The sequence below is a fragment of the Dasypus novemcinctus genome, chromosome 7, assembly GCF_030445035.2.
Source record: "Dasypus novemcinctus isolate mDasNov1 chromosome 7, mDasNov1.1.hap2, whole genome shotgun sequence".
NCBI classification, from domain to species: Eukaryota; Metazoa; Chordata; class Mammalia; order Cingulata; family Dasypodidae; genus Dasypus; species Dasypus novemcinctus.
Window position 1 is genome coordinate 114,250,278 of NC_080679.1, and position 20,902 is coordinate 114,271,179.

The 20,902-nt window shown below is 36.5% G+C and overlaps 1 protein-coding gene across 1 annotated transcript in view; it reads left to right on the plus strand.

Annotated features, from left to right (window-relative positions):
- Positions 1–20,902, plus strand: part of DARS1 (aspartyl-tRNA synthetase 1) — a 75,684-nt gene that overhangs the window by 39,058 nt on the left and 15,724 nt on the right. The window contains exons 5-9 of the mRNA XM_058301031.2: positions 5,131–5,233; positions 8,470–8,550; positions 9,614–9,673; positions 18,884–18,995; positions 19,822–19,956. Of these exons, the coding sequence (XP_058157014.1) occupies positions 5,131–5,233; positions 8,470–8,550; positions 9,614–9,673; positions 18,884–18,995; positions 19,822–19,956 (491 nt within the window). The remainder of the gene's footprint in view (positions 1–5,130; positions 5,234–8,469; positions 8,551–9,613; positions 9,674–18,883; positions 18,996–19,821; positions 19,957–20,902) is intronic.

Genomic DNA, 20,902 nt, shown 5'->3' on the forward strand with positions numbered 1-20,902 from the left:
AGAGTACAGTTTTGTCTTACCCAACCAAACAGCATTTCAGGCACCTTACAGCTTGTCCCATTGTTTGCCTATTTCAGGCCCTTAAAATACCATTGTGTCTGTTGTTTCTTAGTAGGGTCACTGGCACAGGTTTCTTCTATGCAGCTAGATTCATTGCCATCAGGCCAGGGCAGAAAGCCTTGAAGAACTGCAGCAGTCCATTGTTAACCTTTTCACCCAGTTTTTGCACTTTTTGTATTCATTCACGTTTGTTAGGTTCTCTATGATAGCAGTCAAGCTGTGGTATGTACACTTTTTTGACATTAGTATCAAATTTTTCCTTTTTAATGTAACTATTTTAAAAGAGGTTTTAGATTACATAAAAGTTCCATTGAAAGTGTGAGGAATTCCCATGTACCCCCCTTGCACATATTCCTATTAGTAAGATCTTAACATCATGTAACTAATTTGGTACATTTGTTACAATTGATGAAATATTGAAGCATTGCTACTAACCAAGGTCTATAGTTTACACTGTGGTTTACACTTAATTCTTTTTTTTTTTTTTTTTTTTAAATTTTTTTTTTTATTTATTTAAAGATTTATTTATTTATTTAACTTCCCCCCTCCCCTGGTTGTCTGTTCTTGGTGTCTGTTTGCTGCGTCTTGTTTCTTTGTCCGCTTCTGTGTCGTCAGCGGCACGGGAAGTGTGGGCGGCGCCATTCCTGGGCAGGCTGCTCTTTCTTTTCACGCTGGGCGGCTTTCCTCACGGGCGCACTCCTTGTGCGTGGGGCTCCCCCACGCGGGGGACACCCTTGCGTGGCACGGCACTCCTTGCGCGCATCAGCGCTGTGCATGGCCAGCTCCACACGGGTCAAGGAGGCCCGGGGTTTGAACCGCGGACCTCCCATATGGTAGACGGACGCCCCAACCACTGGGCCAAAGTCCGTTTCCCTACACTTAATTCTAATGCCCTAAAAATGTTCTGTATTCCACCAGTTATTCCTTCCCCCTCCCCTCAGAACTTCTGGCAACCACTACGTTTATAACATGGTTACATGTTCATCCATTACTACAATATTAATAAGTTTACTTTGTCCATAGTTGCATTCCTCCTTTATGTTTGTTCATTCCTCAACCTTGACGATTTGGGAATGGTTATGCCCACTGTGCCTCAGATTGAAAGGGGGCTTAGATCTTAACAGGACAGGCGGAAGGAACTATTTTGCTTGCGATTGTAAATACTCTGTTTTTTGGATGGGGGTTATCCATCATCATCATTTTGTTAAAAGCTGCCCTGGGCGAGTTGGCAGATTTGGAGAGTAAGTATTGGGCACAACTCCTGAAATTGAGTGCTCAGCCAGTCTATGATCAGACTGAAGATTTAAGTCTCTGATACATATATTTAATGGGCATAGTGCTAATTATAGGCTGAAATAAAAGGAGTAGAAGAATCACATGTAGGGAAATTATAAATGAGTCTAACTCTGTTACATTGGGGAGATAGGTTGTCATATATTCCAAGCTAAGCCCACCAACAGGGTGCTGATTTCAAGGGATTTGTGTGCCTTACCTGTAGTGTCCAAGTGGCTCTAGAGCCTTCAGGAGCACCCCAATATGAGGCTTTGTTCACAGTGGCAATGAGAGCTGTCTGAGACATGGATAAGTGTTAACCTCTGAAATAACCTCCTAACTCATTTTGAAATCACTTAGCTGTTAAACTCTTTTGTATTTGATGTTTGTCTTTTTTGGTCAAGGTCTTTTGCAACTGTATCGCTGGTTTGTACTTAGTATATATACATTTTTTGTTTGTTTGTTTTTTGAGGTACAGAGGCCAGGGATTAAACCCAGGACTTCCTTGTATGTGGGAAGCCGGCACACAACTACTGGGCTACCTCAGCTCCCGTGAAGTTGGTTTTTTGGTTTGCTTGTTTGTTTGTTGTTTGTTTGTTTTTAGGAGGCACCAGAAACCAAACCCAGGACCTCTTGTGTAGGAAGCAAGCGGTAGACCGCTTGTGCCTCATCTGCTCTCTACTTTTTTTTTTTTTTTTAAGGTACTTAGATTACATAAATGTTACATAAAAAATATAGGGGATTCCCGTATGCCCTTGCTCCCTACACTCTTTTAAGTATTCAACATATTTTACGTCTTAACATGCAATGCCAATTTAAGTCATACTAATTATACTGTGTTTCCACAAAGTATAATTTTATTCTTCTACTGGTAGTTGCTTACCCAAATATTCATGTCTTTTATTTACTTTATTCCCTGCCCCCCACCCTCAGATGAAACCCTCATTTAACCTTTACCAGTTCTAGTCTAGCCTTTTTTCATAAATCTGACCTTCTTTTGTTGTAATGTTTTTCCCCCTCTAATGAATTCATCCATATCTAAAAATAGATAGGTATAGGTATAGGTTAGAAGTAGATAACATATGTAGTTGGAAATGTGGAGATATTAGAGCTGAGTTAAGCAAGGTTTAAAAAAATCACGGAATGATTTTACAAATATCTAAATATTCTGTTAAGCATATAGCTACTGGGTACATTACAAGGAAATAGTGAGATTGGAAGTGCAAAGAAAATTTAGTTGTAAGCATGCTCTATACCTAATTAATCCTGCCTTTTTCTGATTGATTCAATAGCCTCTTTTTCTCCTTTTTTTTCTAATTAGAGAAGTTGTCGGTTTGCAGAAAAGTCATGCATAAAATACAGTTACCGTCTACCACCCTGTTTTAATACTTTGCTTTAATGTGGTACATTTATTACAATTTGTGAAGGAAGATTTTTATAATTGTACTATTAACTATAGTCCATCTTTATAGTAGGGTTTATGTTATACTCAGACTGTGTTATTCAATCCTGTGTTGTTTTGTTTTTTGTTTTTTTATCCTTATAACATACAGCCTAAACTTTGCCCTTTTGACCACTTCCAAATATATAACTCAATGCTCAATTTTTAAAAAAATCTTTAAAAAAAAAGACTAGGCTAATGTTTGATAATAGAAACTATTTTTTTTTTTTAAGATTTATTTATTTATTTCCCCCCCTCCCCTGGTTGTCTGTTCTCTGTGTCTATTTGCTGCGTCTTGTTTCTTTGTCTGCTTCTGTTGTCATCAGCCGCACGGGAAGTGTGGGCGGCGCCATTCCTGGGCAGGCTGCACTTTCTTTCGTGCTGGGCGGCTCTCCTTACGGGGCGCACTCCTTGCGTGTGGGGCTCCCCTATGGGGGGGACACCCCTGCGTGGCACGGCACTCCTTGCGCGCATCAGCACTGCGCATGGGCCAGCTGCACACGGGTCAAGGAGGCCCGGGGTTTGAACCGCGGACCTCCCATGTGGTAGACGGACACCCTAACCACCGGGCCAAGTCCGTTTCCCCAAAACTATTAATAGTAGTGTCTCTACCTTAAGAAATATGTTTTCAGAAGTTATTGTATAGGTGAGTTGTTTGGTACTGGAAACAATGATAAAAATGATGGTTTTCTAATCTAGCTGGCCAAGTGTTTTAACACATAACACTATTGAATTAAAATGCAAAATGTGGACTCCGTTCCAAGATTGAGGTCCTAGATAGAAGGAATCACTGACACCAGAGGGAAGAGGAAGACAAAATTTTGGTTTTTTTTAGTTGGACCTACAGCCAAACCTGGGTAGATGTCTTTGACCGTATTTCAGCTTCAGTACACTGATCAGTGAGAAACACTTCCTTATAGAAATGTGAGGTAAGTAAGCCAGATTCTCACAAAGCTGAACCATATACTCATGTGTCAAGGTTACTCATGCAAATGGGTAAGGCAACTGGTAAGTAATAGTCACATTGAAGAAAGATTCAACACTAGATTTTCAGGATTAGAAGGCCTTTCTAACAGTAAACTGAAGCCTCTTTATCCCTTCAGGTCTCAGAAGAGCTTTATTTTAGTTTGCCAGCTTCCTTTTTGGCCAGAAAAAGAAAACTCTGAGTTCCTGTAGTAGACAAGATTCTAGCTAGCTATTAAGGTTTAGCTCTAGAGCAGGGGATTTATGAGAATGGCAAGAGTTGTGTGTATTGTTGATTTTTTTTTAAAGGTAATTGTTAACAGATATATGATAGAATTCTAGACAGGTTAGCAAAGTGAAGTGAGTTTTTTTTTTCTTACCCCACTGCTTTTCACCTGCTATACTCATTTTGATCCTTTTCCAACCCTGAGTTGATGTTCATTGAAATGGATTGTGGTGTTCCCTTGTGTAAATTAAGCATTGTCGGATTTTTCTAGTGTTATCTAATAGCACAACTACTACTAAGGACCCAGTTTCTCACCAGAACGAACAGAATTTTTCCTGTGAAAGTTAAATATTATCCTTTCCCCTAAATAAATTGTGACATATTCTGTCAATAAAAGTAGTATTGAAAACTAGTATATTTTGTATGGGTACCACTGTTTTAGATTATACCCTTTCTCCCCTTAGTTATGTACTAGAGATCTAAAAATAGTCTACTGTTAGGTTTACTAAGCTACTTCATAAATTTTATATTTCAGGATTTGAGTCTTGAGTTTAAAATTCAAGTTTGTTACAAGATTAAACTGCCTAGGAGATGCATTTATATTTTTACTCTCAGGATATTTTAAGTTTCATATAGGCATTCTTTGGAGTGAGAGTACACAGACCAGTAGGCTATAAGTGATGAGCTTTTAATTGTAAAAGAACACCCTAATATCATCTTAATACCTTGAAATCTTTTTGGTTAACCTTCTTCTATTATTTAATTCCATTACATACCAGTAATTGCATTTGTTGAAGCCAGTGTTTATAGTTATAGGAAATGCTGATCTTGGTAATTTTCAAAGATAAGGAGGGAAGTATTCTTTTATAAATAATTGAAGGACTCCCAGTTTTCACAATTCGGTGCTGGTACTGTTGCCTTTTATATCCAAGTATTTTATAAATGGTTACTAAATTATGGCATCTAAAAAATCGTCTCTTCAAGGAATCTCACAAGGTGTGCTACATAATAGCTTACTGAAAGTAGGTTAAATAGACTTGCTTTATCTCAAGTGGCTTACTATATTAAAGAAGGATTTAATGTGTTCACCTTTTACTGCTGAAACATCAAATGATTTCTGACAACTCTGATGAGATGATTAAAGTTGGGGAAAAAATTTTTTTTACAGCATCAACAAAGAGAGTATCGTGGATATAGAAGGTGTTGTGAGAAAAGTGAATCAGAAAATTGGAAGCTGTACACAGCAGGATGTTGAGTTGCATGTTCAAAAGGTAACTTTTTTTCAAAATAAAAATTATGTACAGAAATTGATGTAAGAACATTCTTACAGTTTTTCATGTTGAATCTGTTCTTAATAATTAGAACTGATGTAAAATATTCAGATTTATAAGTTGATTAGTGAATCAGTTAGCTTTTGTTATATAACAGATAACCCCAATACTTAGTAGCTTAAAACAATATTTATTTGCATGATTCTGTGAGTGGGGAAATTGAGGCTGGACCTGCCTGAAATGGGCTCTCCTCTATTCCATATGGCATTGACTGCCTCATTGATGTACCTGAGTCCTTCCTCCCTGTGGTCTCTCTTGATCCAGTAAGCCATCCTAGGCTGGTTCGCATGGTGCCAGAGGGTTCCCAGCAAGAGAGAGAAACCTTGGTGTGTAAGGACTTTTCAGGTTTCTGCTTATGTTACTTTTGCCAAATATTCCCCTGGCTGAAGCAAGTCATGGGACAAAACTCAGATGTTTCCATGTGATATATTAAATTTAATTTTTTTTAAAGTGTTAAAAAAAAAAAAAACCTCAGATATAAGGGGTAGAGAAATAGATTCTACCTCTTAACAGGAGGAGAGGCAATATCATTGCAAAGGGACATGCATGTAGTAATAGGAGGAATTATTGTGGCCATTTTTGTGAACAGTTTACAAGTGAAAGTGTAAAACAAGTCTGTATATTTTCTTTTGATGTAATTCTAAAGGTTGATGAATTATACTAATTCTTATTATATTTTCATTATAATCATTATATTGCTGATACTTTACAGTGTAGAGAAATCGAGAGACAATAATACCTTATTGGTCTTTTATTCCAACAGGAACTTCTTTATTATTATAAGATTTATCCTCCATCTACTTTCTTCTCAAGGCATAGAAATTGAAAGTGTTCATCATCATTGATCTTTTAAATACCATGAGTGAATTTAGACATATTTAGAACTGAAATAACCCTGCAAATTTGAACCTGCAATCATTAGACTGAGGCCTCGTTTGTGTCTGCATTATGGATCATTAAATTTCTCTTAAGGAGTACTCTCTAAGGAAGAATGGCCTCTTCCTATCTTCACCCCTCAGTGTAGGTACACATGCATTAGTATATATGAGAGAGAGATGGAGATTATAGGCAAATTTTGCCATAATAAAAGTAATCATAAAGTATCTCACAAAGCATGACGAATTGCATACTAAATAGAATCTTATAATAAATAATTCTCCCTTACCATATATTTATTCAACCAGGAAATAGTTACTGAAAATATACATCATGCCAGGCCCTATATGAAGTCCTAGGGATCAAAATGCTCACAAGCTAATGAAAGGATATGGTGAATTTCCACTAGCTATAAAAGTACAGTTGTCCAGTTCTCCAGCTTGGGTTGGAAAACAAGTTTTTGTTAACTCATCAAAAAGAAACCCTATAACTTAGGTACATAGCATGGTGACACATAATTCCATTTTACTGTGAGGAGAACTGGAATACCCCTCTGACAATTTTTTTTTCAGTTCAGTGTGTGAACTGAATGCTAAATGTGATCTTTCTACCAGCTAGAAGAATTTAGTTGCCTTTCCTGAATTAACTAAATTAATGTCTTTTTCCCTTTTATGCCCTACCAGGTTTTCCAGGTATAGTTAAGGATAACTAGTAGGGTAACTTTTTTAAGGATTTAAGGATTTTAAGGATTTAAGGATTTTATCACTAAAATGGGAAATTGTGTGAGTGAATATTGAGGGATTTTAACAACATAAAGGAACACACTCTGACTGTGGCACCTCCCAACCTGGAGAACAGCAGGACATGAAATGTAACATGATTGACAAGAGAATGCAATGAAAGGATACTTGGAAAAGAATGAGAAAAGGAAGGAAGGGTATAATAGAGTTAGACTAAATTACTTCCTAGTGGTAGAAATGGCCAAATGCTGTTTTTTTGTTTTTTGTTTTTAAGATTTATTTATTTATTTCTCCCCCCTTCCCCACCCCCACCACCCCGGTTGTCTGTTCTCTGTGTCTATTTGCTGCATCTTCTTTGTCTGCTTCTGTTGTTGACAGCGGCACAGGAATCTGTTTCTTTTTGTTGTCATCTTGTTGTATCAGTTCTCTTTGTGTGCGGCACCATTCTTGGGCAGGCTGCACTTTCATGCTGGGCAGCTCTCCTTCCGGGGCACACGGGCTCCCCTACCCGGGGGACACCCCTGCGTGGCAGGGCACTCCTTGCGCGCATCAGCACTGTGCATGGGCCAGCTCCACGCAGGTCAAGGAGGCCCAGGGTTTGAACCGCAGACCTCCCATGTGGTAGACAGACACCCTAACCACTGGGCCAAGTCCGCTGCCAAATGCTGTTAACAATAACTAATACGCTAACAGTGCCTTCAGATAGCAGTGTTTTTACATTTGTTACTTTATTTGATTTTTACAGCAAGCCTTATTTTACAGAGTGTTGATTCTCCACGGTTAAGCGAGATTTGCCTAAGGACAACTTTTATGTGACAAAGCTAGGCTTTAACACAGAACCTTAACCTCAGTTTTTACTGTTTGTTTTTTTTTTTAATTAAAGCCAGTTTTATTGAAATTTAGTCATAAACCATATTAACCCTAGTTATTACTTATTATATTGGTATGCACCTTAAAGTTTTAAAAGTATTTGCATATAAGTTACCTCATTTGACTGTTCCAACAACCCAGAGAGGTAGGCAAGAATTACTTTTTTTGTTTTTTTTTTAAGATTTATTTATTTTCCCCGCTTCCCCTCCTCCCGCCCTGATGTTTTTGCTGTCTGTGTTGTCTTCTCTTCTTATTTTCTCTTCTCTAGGATTCACCAGAATTTGATCCTGGAGACCTCTAATGGGGAGAGAGGTTCCCTGTCAATTGAGCCACCTCAGTTCCTGGTTTCTGCTGTGCTTCACCTTGACTCTCCCCTCGTCTCTCTTTTGTTTTTTGTTTTTTTTTTAAGAATTACTTTTAGTTCATTTGTTTGTTTTTAGGAGGTACTGGAGATTGTACCCTTGACCTCGTACATGGGAATCAGGCACTCAACCACTTGAGCTACATCAACCCCCAATAATTATTTTTAATCCCCATTAAAAATGGGTATCATATTGTTTGATTTTAACAACTAGCTTCAGTTAAAGATGTATACAAATAGTGCTTCACATTTCAATTGTAGATTTTCTTCAACAAAATATATGAGGATTTGTGTTTTTCATACTATTTTTGGTAATGTCTCACTTTCAGATTTATGTGATCAGTTTGGCTGAACCTCGCCTGCCTCTGCAACTGGATGATGCCATCCGGCCTGAGGTGGAAGGAGAAGAGGTGAAAAATATGCTTTTGAAATACTGTGCTTCCTCTGTATGTTTAGCTTGCAAAACGTTTGAAAACCTGATGCCCTACTTTTGTATTAAGGGTGCCTATGAATTGAATTGAGTTTCATTTTTAAAATTTACTCCTATCAGTAATCTTCAGTCTTTTTGGTCTTAGAATGCCTTTATAAATGATTTAGGGCTCCACAAGCTTTTGTTTCTGTAGGTATATCTTGATATTTATAGTATTAGAAATTAAAACAAAATTTTAAATATTAATTCATTAAAATAATATCCTCATATGTATTTTTCTTATATAAATGATAAAAATAACATTTTTATGAAAAATAACTATTTTCCAAAACAAAAAATATTTTAAAATTTTAAAATTATGAGTGTCATTGTTTTATAGTCTACAAATCTTTGTAATGTCTGGCTTAATAGATGACTACTGGATTCTCATATCTCCCTCAGCATTTATTCTATTGTGTATCACACGTCATGCAGTCTCTGGAAAACTCCCCAGTACACTTATAAGATAATGAGAGTGGAAAAGTAGTGTTATGAAAAACAGATTTGACCTCATGGATTCCCTGAAAAGGTCTCAGGGACCTTCGGGGGTCCCTAGATTAGGCTTTGACAACTGCTACTCTTTGTCAGCCTTCATCTGTTTCTTCAACCTGGGAATAGTGGGTAGAATCCAGGAATCAATAAAAATGCAGATGGTTACTTCTTCTGATGTCCCAATAGTAATGGGATAAAGCTTGGGGTGGAGGAAGCATAAACATCTGTTCATTCTCATTTCTCTTCCTTCTATGTCTTTCTTTTGACACTAACTTGTCTTCGGCCCCAATTCTTAATTGTTTCTGTCATTTTCTTGGATCCCTGATCTTGTGGCACAAGGAGATACACGGAGTAAATGTAAAATAATTTCAGGAAATTTGAAAGGGACATAATATTAGTACATCTCACCCCAATATTCACTTAAAAGTAAACATTGCTCTCCTATAAGTGGTTTTTGTGTTCTTAAAAAAATGAGTAAAATCTGCTTTTCATCTTTTTTTTTTTTTTTTTAGGAAGGAAGAGCTACTGTTAACCAGGATACAAGATTAGACAACAGAGTCATTGATCTTAGGGTACGCCTTGTTTATTTATTAAATAGTGTGATTGTGCTGAAATCAACAAAGTGAGGTATGCCAGACTTGTCTCAGTCTTATAAAACTAATTGGCATTTATCTAAGTGTAAGTATGATAATATGAGAAACAGTTTACCTTTCTGATTGACCCTTCCCCTGAAAAATAAGCAGTCAAGTAATAGTTCTGAGGCTATTAACTTTGTTAATTTTAAATGGCAAAGGAACCTGAAGCCAGTAAATGGGCTTGGTTACAGGTCATATGTTTGGGAAAGGTTAATCAGCAAGTGGAGACATAAATATTAACATAACTGCAAAACTGTGAAAGAAATTATATAAACGTTTTAGAATGACCAAGTGGATATGAGTAATTAATACCTCAGTCTTTTGATATTTGATCCAAGCACAGAACTAATAATAGAGCAGTAGTTGGCCCTAGTGATTTATACTGTAGTTTCATGCGTCTTCTGTTTCCACTTCTGGTTTGCTTGCAAGTGAGAGTGGTTTCATCATTGTACTAAAACCAGTGTCATCTTTCTTTCTTAATGTTTTGACCACATCTTCCTCCTTTATTTAAATATTCTACTTAAAGCTCAAATTCTTTGTCCCCTAAAAGAGTTCTTTCCAGCTCCTGTATGATCCGTGAGCCTCCCCTTATCATATACTCATGTTATTCCTTATGTGTTGCTTTTTGCCTGCTTGTACCTTTTCCATTTTAATTTGTAGTATATAGAAAAGGTTAGCAGTAATCAAAAGTCCCCTTGATACTGCCTAGAAATTCAAGTTTTTCATATATATTTGGCTACAGTGCTTAGACATCATACTGTTTTTGCCCATGCTGTTTGTTCAAACAGATTTTTATTGATTTATGCCTTTAGAATTTGTCCTGAAGAGGTTTCCCCACACACACACCTTTTTTTTTTTTTTTTAATTTAAATTCATTGCTACCATTCAAAAGCATTTATCACCTTAAAATCTAAGCAGCTTTTCTGAAAATGTTGGAAGAGAATCAGGCAACACTGGGCCCACATGGCAACCATCAGCTAGCACTTTAGATGAGGCATTATGTCATCTGCTTTACCCTGTACCACTTAGGAAATATCATTGATTTATTTTATTTATGTTATTTGTCTGGCCCTTGTAAGCATTCACATTTTTAACCCCTACTTTGACTTAACACTTTGGTAAGCATTTTATATATTAGTAATTTTAAATCTTTAAGCACCTTAGTTTATGTCTGAACGATCAAATTTGACCCAAAACCTTGCTCTTTTACAGACTTGTTTAGTAAAGACAAGAGTTAGAGAGGTTGGAAATAAAGGGCATATTTGCCATTTTCTTTCTAAAATATGAAAAAAATCTAAGCTATATCTTTTATTTATTTTTTTTTATTTTTCTCCCCTTCTCTGCACACTGCCCCCCACCCCGCCAGCTGTCTGCTCTCTGTGTCCATTCGCTGTGTGTTCTTCTGTGTCTGCTTGTATTCTTGTCAGTGGCACCTGGAATCTGTTTCTCGTTTTTTCTGTTGCATCATCTTGCTGTGTCAGCTCTCTGTGTTTGTGGCGCCACTCCTGGGCAGTCTGCAATTTTTTCACGCTGGGCGGCTCTCCTTACAGGGCACGCTCCTTGCATGTAGGGCTCCCCTACTCAAGGGGCACCCTGCGTGGCACGACACTCCTTGCGCACATCAGCACTGCATGTAGGCCCACTCATTACATGGGTCAGGAGGCCCTGTGTTTGAACCTTGGACCTCCATGTGGTAGGCGGACGCCCTATCTGTTGGGCCAAATCTGCTTCCCTAAGATATATCTTTATACTGATTTCCAGTGTGGCCCAGCTTTTCTTGTATGTAATGAATTGTTTTCTCCATGAATTTTCCAGGCATGTGGCCTGATTAGAAAAATCTCCTTCTTCTGTCCCCCAAGAATGTTAAAATATTAAAGCAATTTTCATTCCAGGAAAAAAATGTGAATTGAAATGTATTTACCTGGCACCCTTTGTGTACACATCACTCACTGAAAATATTCTCTGGATTGCTAAGGCATTAGCCCCAGCCTCATTCTTGTCTGAAAGCAGATTATTTTGTGGGTTTTCTGGGAACCTGTTCAAGAGAGTTTCATTTGGATGAGAATTATTCCCTTCATTTGCCTTCACTATTGGGTACAGCTGAAAGTAGACAAAAGTAATAGATATTTAGTGTTTCCTCTTTTAGAATCATTCTTCAAATATTGCTTCCAAATAGGAATAGATTACCTTAGTTGGTTTAAACTACCACCTATTTTTTTTATCTAAACCCTCTTTACCAAAGCTTGTTAGTTTGGTAGACAAAATATTTATTTTGTTCGTATTAATAGGTTTCATACAAAGTAAGCACTGTGGAGTTTATATTGACTACTTTCAGGGAGCTCATAATTGTGTTGGGGAAATAAGACTATTGGTGCTGAGTATTCTTAGTGTGTTCATGCCCTTCCTTGGGTAGCTTGGAGACTGGGCCATTTTAAAAGATGTATCATGTTACCTTTTTTTTACTACTTAGTTTGGCCAAGGGGTAGGCAATTCAAGACTTACGGCAGTCTACCCTTAAGAGACCCATCTCAGGTGGCGGACTTGGCCCAGTGGTTAGGGCGTCCGTCTACCACATGGGTGGTCCGCAGGTTTGAACAGGCCTCCTTGACCCATGTGGAGCCGGCCCATGAGCAGTGCTGACGCGTGCAAGGAGTGCCCTGCCACGCAGGGGTGTCCCCCGCGTAGGGGAGCCCCACGCGCAATGAGTACGCCCAGTAAGGAGAGCCACCCAGGCGAAAAAAAGTGCAGCCTGCCCAGGAATGGCGCCGCACACACGGAGAGCTGACACAACAAGATGATGCAAGAAAAAGAAACAGATTCCTGTGCTGCTGACAACAGAAGCGGAGAAAGAAGACAAGGCAAATAGACACAGAGAGCAGACAACGGGGGGGGGCGGGGAGGAAATAAATAAAAAAATTTTTAAAAAAAGAGACCCCATCTCAAAGTCCCCTTCTTTTACCGACATACTGTGTTATCCTCAGTGCTACCTCTGAAACCACAGTACCAAACATAGTCCATGCATATTTACATTGCATATTCTTTTCTGTATGTTTGGGTTATTTGGAGGGGGAGGGTGGAGTCAGTGGATGCTTAAGAAAGGAGCTATCTGAGCATATGTATTAGTGCTCAGCAGTGGACCCCCCACGTCGAGCGCTGTGGGTTAATGAATGGACAGTATCTATTATGGTTATGATTTCTTCTTATCTTCTATGTCTTTTGCTTTGAAATTAGTCATCTTTATCCATAGTATCCCCCACAGTTCTTTTAACTTTTACAAATTGTTAACCTCTTAACTTAATTCAAGGATGGCAAATATATGAGGCAGTTCTTTTCCCCTATATCCAAGGCAGAAAACACCCAGTCAGTCACAACATATTCTTCTGATAAGCTTAGAGTAGCAACACATCACTCCATACACCCTCCACTGTTTATTTGAAAATAAGCCTATTTGCCATTCCACTCTGAAACTGTGTCAAGTCATAAAATCCTGAAACAATTAGAGAACAATTAGATGATGTATAATCAGATGTCTCCTGATAACTCACTGCTTAGCTTACTGCTTTCAATAAATTTTTGCCAAACTAAAAGTCAAAATCTACACTTGAAAAATACTGTACAAGGGATTAGGGTAGCAGTACACTTTTAATGCCAACATACTGAAATTTATTACATTTCAGTGGTTTTGCCAGTGTTTGTTAAAGTATGGTACACTTACCACTAGAGTGATATAATGATTTTTGGATGTTACACAGATGCACACTTTGTAGTTTATTAGTTATGTAATGTAACCAGTTCATAAAATCCGTGTTTTTGTGGATAATATTGCTTAGGATGAGCCAAGTTTTAAAAAGTGATTTAAAGAAAAAAATAGTATGACAGAAATGAAAGTAAAATGTGAAAGACAAGTTTTAAAAATGCTAGTTAGTGTCAGTCCAGGAAGAGAATATTGGAAACTTGGGACTGCTTTGAAAATCGTAGGTGTGTGATCACCATAGCTATAGGAGTTCCACAAAAGTAGATCTTGGATTGTCTGAAATAGTCAAGGGAAGCATCAGGACTAACATGTCTAATCAGAAAACGCCTTTAGGGATGCCCAAGTATGACACGTGTATCACAGGGTTCATCTGTAGGACCTGTGTATTTGATCCGCTAGCATTCTTTTCATACAATAGTATGGACCTATGTAGGAGTGCCCTGACAAAGTTTACCTGGAATTTTACTGGAATCTTCTCATTATAGCAATTTCATAATAACAATTACAGATAGTTCAGATTTTTTCTCACAGAGATTACTTTTGCTGGATTAGAATGTCTGTATTGATCTAATATTTTTAAATAATTCCTTTTGGAATTCACATCAGATTTATGTTTCTACCCCCTTTTCTACTATCTATCTTGATCCTTGGTAAAGCTTCACAGTAGTTTTCCTGTAAACAGACTATAAACCATAAACTGACAGGATGTCTTCTGTGGCCACTAAAAGCAAAAGCTGTGGTGGATACAATTAAGATGATAACTGTAAATAGGTATTTCTTATACCACCTAACACACTAAGGTAATTTGTTATGAGAATTGGAAGGAGAATACTATTAAAAATTCTATTATAAATTTTGGATTTGTTTGGATTTTTGTCATCTATTAGAATTTTCCCTCTCAAAACCCTTAATTCTTTGTGTGCACTTTCCTCCTTCCCCCAAAAAAGTGTTTCCCAGTACTCGTACTATGAAGACCTCAGAGAAATGAATTACATAAAACATAAAAGGTTTTTTTTGTTTACTGTACATCTTTTAAGTCAGAGTGTGAGCAGTTTCATTTTAATAACCTTATTTTTGGAAGATTTGCTATAGGATCTAGAAAATAATATAAGAAATTTCAAACTCTTTAAGAGCTGAAGTTCAGGAACTTGGTTTGTTTTGTTTTTCCCATAAAATTTTTTTAGTGGAATCCCGACATCTTGGGAGGGTGCTGTCACCTGCTCCGAGGGTTTGCCAGTTGTGTGGGACGAGGGCTGGGCGTTGGCGTGATGATTCCCACAGAGCAAAGAGCAGGGGATGGTCTCAAGGCAAGCGCCAGGGCGCTGGCAGGGAATGCGGTGTTACCCGATCTTTTCCTCAATCTCTGCCACCGGTTCCAATTCGCGGTAGCCTGAGGGAGACTACTTAGGGGCCGCTTGACCCCCAGGCCACTGTAGAAGCTTGGAAAACCAGGCTGTGGCTGAAAAGGCGGCGCGAGAGAGGAGTCACTGGGCCAAGACACATATCCTAGCTGGAAGAGAATGAGGCCGACTGAAAAACGAAGTCTCTGAATTATTACTATGCCAGAAGAGCCCTGGAACCCAGAAGACAACTAGCTTCACCTCTCTACCTCATAATGTCGATGCCCCTTTTCAGCATGAAGAACCTAGAAAGATCCCACATCCAGATCATTCCCAAGATTGGGAATTTTATGAAACAGAGAGGGAGAATTCGTAACCAAAGGTTAAGAATTAACAAATAATAACGATTACTGAAACATCATATAAATGCTTTTAAATTAGCCAAAAGCGTTAATATTCAGAATTACTGAAACTGACTAGACTGACTTCACCCTTTGTATATGGCCATTTCCAACTAAAAACCTGCCATTGTAGTGATTACTCCAGATCTTACCTTTGTATATGAACATTTCTTCCTTTGTTTGATAGCCATATGAAAAATCTTGAAGCTCACCTTTATTTTAGGTATCCCCCCTCTCCTGAATAATGGTTGCAACCTTGTAACTACCGCCCCCCCAGTTAATACCCCCATCCTGACTCAGCCCCTTAATGAAAGAACCTGTGCAAACTAAAAAAAAAAAATTTTTTTTTAAGTATAGGAAAATCGATTAGTTTTAAGTATAGGAAAATGGTTAGTTTGTCTTCTGCCACATACCACTGTTTTTACCACTGTATATCTAGTACTCAGCCCTGTGCCAGACACTCAGTAGGCACATAATAAATACTTGTTGAATAAGTGATTAGTAAGTACTGTTTTTACTTTTATTGCTAAAATCTTCGCTTAACCCAAAACAATTTTTAGATTTAAACATCATGGAGACCTCCAATTCATCATTATTATGATTAGTGATTTCAACTTTAAAGAAAGATTTTTTTCTCTTTCATTTATATATTTTAAAGTAGGGGTAAATATAGTCATGGGAAATTAGGTCTATTAAATATTTATATCTTTCTACAAAGGTCAGATATACTGAACATTGAAATTAACAGTATGCTTTGCAATAACTATGTATTTTTTAAGCAATTCATTTAAAATATGGTTAAATACACAAATACTTTTTTAAACATATATTGCTTTTGTTATACATTCTGTAATCTTACTGGAAAGTTGGATCATTATTATGTTTACCTTAATTGTCAAATTTATAGATATACAGAGAAGAAATAGATTATAGCAATCACTATGTTAATAGGGAAACTGTTCAAAAATGAGTCTGTAAAAAGAAGTATTTTGGTTTTCTTTAGATATATTTTGTTCAGAATGACAATTTGCCCTGAAGAGAAAAAATTTCCTTTACTGTTTCTCAGATTTTAACCACTCTGTGTTGTCCTCTCATGTGAAGTTCATTCTTTTTAAAGGAGGGACTAAAAGTTGAAAGAAAACCCAGCAGTAGGTGCATAAAGTTTCTCATATTATGATGCTGTCTGCTTAGCATTATTCCTCTATTAAATTACCTGACCTACCTGAGTTTGAGGGCAGTATTTTCCTCTGGGCAGAGTTTAAGGGCTTACAGAGATAGTCAAACTTCCTAATATTACATCTTTATCTTTTACAAACAAGCAGAGATGGCCAGTCTTGATTTACTAGCACAATGCAATTCTCTTTGCAGTAATGGGTATTCTTTTGTTCATATAATAAGTAGTCAAAATAGTTGAGGATTGTTTTGATACATTTTGTTTCACTGTTATTTGCTTTTAATGAGCATATTATATTTACTAATTCCTTTTTAACTGTTTTCCCTATCTTGACTCCACTCCATGATTGCCATTTCTCAAATTAAACCATTTTAAAAGATAGCATCTACTAGAGAATATTCTCCAGAGAGAAATTAGTACATATTGGAATTATCATCCAGGTAGATCACTTACTGTCTAATGTAATCAAGTAAGTACCTACCTTCTAGCAGCGAATGCCTTGAAGAACCTATTAGGGGTAGGGGAGAACACATAGTTTTTCTTATGTATGACAGAACCATTTTCCTGATAAATGTTAAATATTAACATGCCTGTTTATATAATCAGGAAATAAAGTATGTGGGCACAGTATGGTTTTTAAAAAGCATAATTAATGAAATTTCTATGAATACTAGAAGTTAAGCTTTCATTCAATGAGAGGTGTAAGTGCTTTTAGTTGGGCTAGCTAAAGGAGGCAAGAGGCAGTAAAATTTATCCAGTGACTCTCTTGTAGAATATATTTTACTAAAGTGAAATATTATCTCTGTGTGTCTCGGTAATGGTAAAACTGGCTTTTTGTTTTAAATAAATGCTAGGTTTTTGAAAGCAGAAGATTGTGCAATTTATTTTGATTACATGAGTCACATGTTTCACAAAAGTACCTAATGAAAAAGCCACAAGTCTGTATCTAGTTTAAAATGTAGATACCTTGAAAACAAATAAGTAAACAATCTAACAAATTATAAAAATCTTTTAAATGCCCTCCAATGATACAATGAACTTGTATCTTTGAATTATAAAATAATGTTACAGATGACCGAGTTTACGTGAATTTCTAGCCTGATAAAATAGTCCCCCTATCATTAAGAGAGTTTTCAAAGAGTGCTGCTGTCTAAATGAAGATGTTCTGTTTCCTAACTAAATTAGGAGCAAGTTCTTTGATGTGGGGCAAGTTGTTTTATTGTCTACAATGAGATTAGACATAAGACTGGACTTCTTCACCTAACCCAATTAGCACAGTTAAATTAGTAGTTTGAGGTCAAGTATTCTACTAAACACCTGTCTAGTCATAGAATAACTATCTTTTTTTTTTTTTAATGTAATAAGTAAGACCCTAAAGATAAGAATCTACTTCCTTTGATCAAGGAAATGGAAAGTTGGTCTAGGGCAGAAATACTTCTGGATCATTTTGTCCATCATCAGAATTTATTGAGGCTGAAAGTAAAATAGGTGACTCAAGAACCAGAGAAAGAAAGGAGGGAAAGGGAGAGAAAGTAGAAAGAAAGGTAACTGTGCTAGAAAGTTGGAGTACTGCTATTAATTTATGTATGGCTATTAATTTATGTACCATTCTGGGAAATCAGTGTCACAGGATGCCTACCCTTTTTATTGATTTTCTCTGGACTTATTCATTTAATTGTAGCAAATGCAAGATTGTCTGTAATTAATCTCTTGTTGTTCATGGTTAAGATAAAAGTACATGATGGCTTTATTTATTTATTATCAAATTCTAAAGTCTTACTTTCTTTGGGACAGCTTTGGTATAGCACACAAACATTGATATATCTTCCTCAGTGGGTTGGCTTAAAAAAAAAAAAAGAGAACTCACAAGGCAGGTAGCTTTTTAATTGTTAAAGATTCTTTTTCTTATATTGAATTTGTGTTCTTTTCTTCCTTCCCACTACTAGATTTTTTAAATTTTGAGATCAAGAACAGTTTATCTATCTTTAGGTTTCCAACAATACTTAGCACACATAGTAAGTGACCAGTAAATAAGTCAAATCGATTTCATTGTGTTTTAGTTTCCTCATTGCTAAAGCAAATATTATGTAAAAAGTTGGCTTAAACAAGAGGAATTTACTGACTTATAGTTTTGGGGCTAGAAGGCATCATCAAGGCGATGATTTCATCCAGAAGACTGGTGTTCTGGGGCTAGCTGCTTGCCCTCATTGGTCTTTGGCTTTTCTTTCACATGGCAATGCACGTTGTGGCCTCTTCTGGCTACTCTGTCTGCCTTCTTGTGACCTTCCCTGTAAGGCCTTCAGTATAGGAGTAAAACCCATCCTGACTCAGCTGGGCCACAACTTAAAGTAACCTCATCAAAAGGCCCCATTTATAAGAGTTCACACCCACAGGGATGGAACAAGTCTAAGAACATGTTTTTCTGGGGTACGTGGATCCAAACCCCACCACAAATTGTGTTTTATTTTTGTCTTACAGACATCAACTAGTCAAGCAATATTCCGTCTCCAGTCTGGTATCTGCCAGCTCTTCCGAGAAACTTTAATTAACAAAGGTTTTGTGGAGATCCAAACTCCCAAAATTATTTCAGGTATGCTTCAAAATAGTTCTCTTAATTTTTAAAAATAAATTTGCTCAGTTATTTAAATTTTTTTTTTTTAATTTTTTTTTCAAATTATAGTAACTGTTACAGTTAATTGCCATGAGACTTATTTTGAAGACTATGCTGGAGCAGTCATGTATCACTAACCTCAGTAATACTACATCTCCTTATTTCAGGAGTCACTGTGTGATAATGATGATAATATTAAGCAGTAATATACAAAGCAAGATTCTTGATACATAAGTTGCACCAGGAACTGTTTTTGTTTTATGTAGGTTTCTTTTGAAATAGATATTGCAATTTTGTTTTGTACAAACTACATTGTAAAATCCCCTTAATACTACAAATGAGAAAATCTCATTAATTCACATCTTTCTATGAGAATCCTTATTTTTATCATTTTACTGTTTTTAGAGTAACATCCACAAGTGTTACAAATGGCATTTAGGTATAAATAAAAAGCAATTGAGCGTTGTATTCTTGATGATTAGAAGAATAATGATAACAGTTTGTTTTTTGCTTTTTTTTTTTTTTTTTTTTTTTGGCAACCCCAAAATAGCTCTAATAGATTTGAAATTGATGCAGAAAGGGAGGGAATGGCATTAAAAGGAATATATAACCAAAGAAGTAAGTTTGGCTTAACTATAAAATATTTAGAATCAGGTATAGGAAAACAAAACTGATCCACTCTAATTTGATTTTCCAGATTTTCTTTTTTTTTTCCCTAAGTACTTGAATCAAAAGTATAAACTTTTCATTAGAAGTTTGCATTGATAAGCCTACAATTGATGTAATATAAATGTTTACATTTCAGCTGCCAGTGAAGGAGGAGCCAATGTGTTTACAGTGTCATATTTTAAAAATAATGCATACCTCGCTCAGTCTCCACAGCTTTATAAGCAAATGTGTATTTGTGCTGATTTTGAGAAAGTTTTCTGTATTGGACCAGGTAAGGTTTTGGCAGATAATCTTTGTTGAAAATCATTAATTGTACAGTAGTTACGGTTTCAGAGACACATTTTACAACCATCTTAAAAGCTTAAATCCTTTCATCTACTGACTACATAAATACTAGGCTTTGAGGTAGAAAGGACAGTGTGCTTGGGTAAATATTTTCCCCCATCCCTCCCAAAAAAGTATGTTCAGTAGCTCTTTCAACAGTTGAACATCATTCAACTGAATAGAATCTTAAGCGTTATATATTCCTACAGAAGAATTCTGAAGAAAATTTTTTATCTTAGGAATATCTCACTTTAAAAACGCATGTTTTGGGGAGCAGGTGTAGCTCGGTGCCTGAGTACCTGCTTCCCATGTACAACGTCTTGGGTTCATTTCCTGGTGCCTCCTAAAAAAAAAGGCATGCTTTGAAACATACATCTTCTGAAATATACCTAAGTATATTATATAGTATACCTAAATGTAATTAGAACAGAATTATCTCCCATTTGGACTGTCCTTTATAAACACCCATCAACACTAAAGAACAAGCAGTTGCACTTTCCCAAACAAAATATTTTGTTGTCCTTTATAGACCCTAACTACTGAGGTAAGTTTATAATGTGCTTCTATTTTGCTGCTAGGGTTTTATTCCAGACCTGCTCTGTTTCACTGTTATTTTTGGTACTCTCCTTAGTATCGGTAATATGCTAAAGTCCCCTTAGAAACTACTAATAAATGTCTAATATTTAATATATTAACATGGTTTTATAGATTATTTGCTAAAAGCTAAGCTCTTCTGTCTAATCAAGTGACAGATTCTTATATGAAGCTAATTATAAGCAAAAATCCAGCCTAATTCATTTTTTAAAATTTACTAAGTTCATTGTGTACAAGTTTTTTATAGCTTAATTATAATTAAATACTTGTTAATAGAGAAACCAGAAAGATTGTTTTGT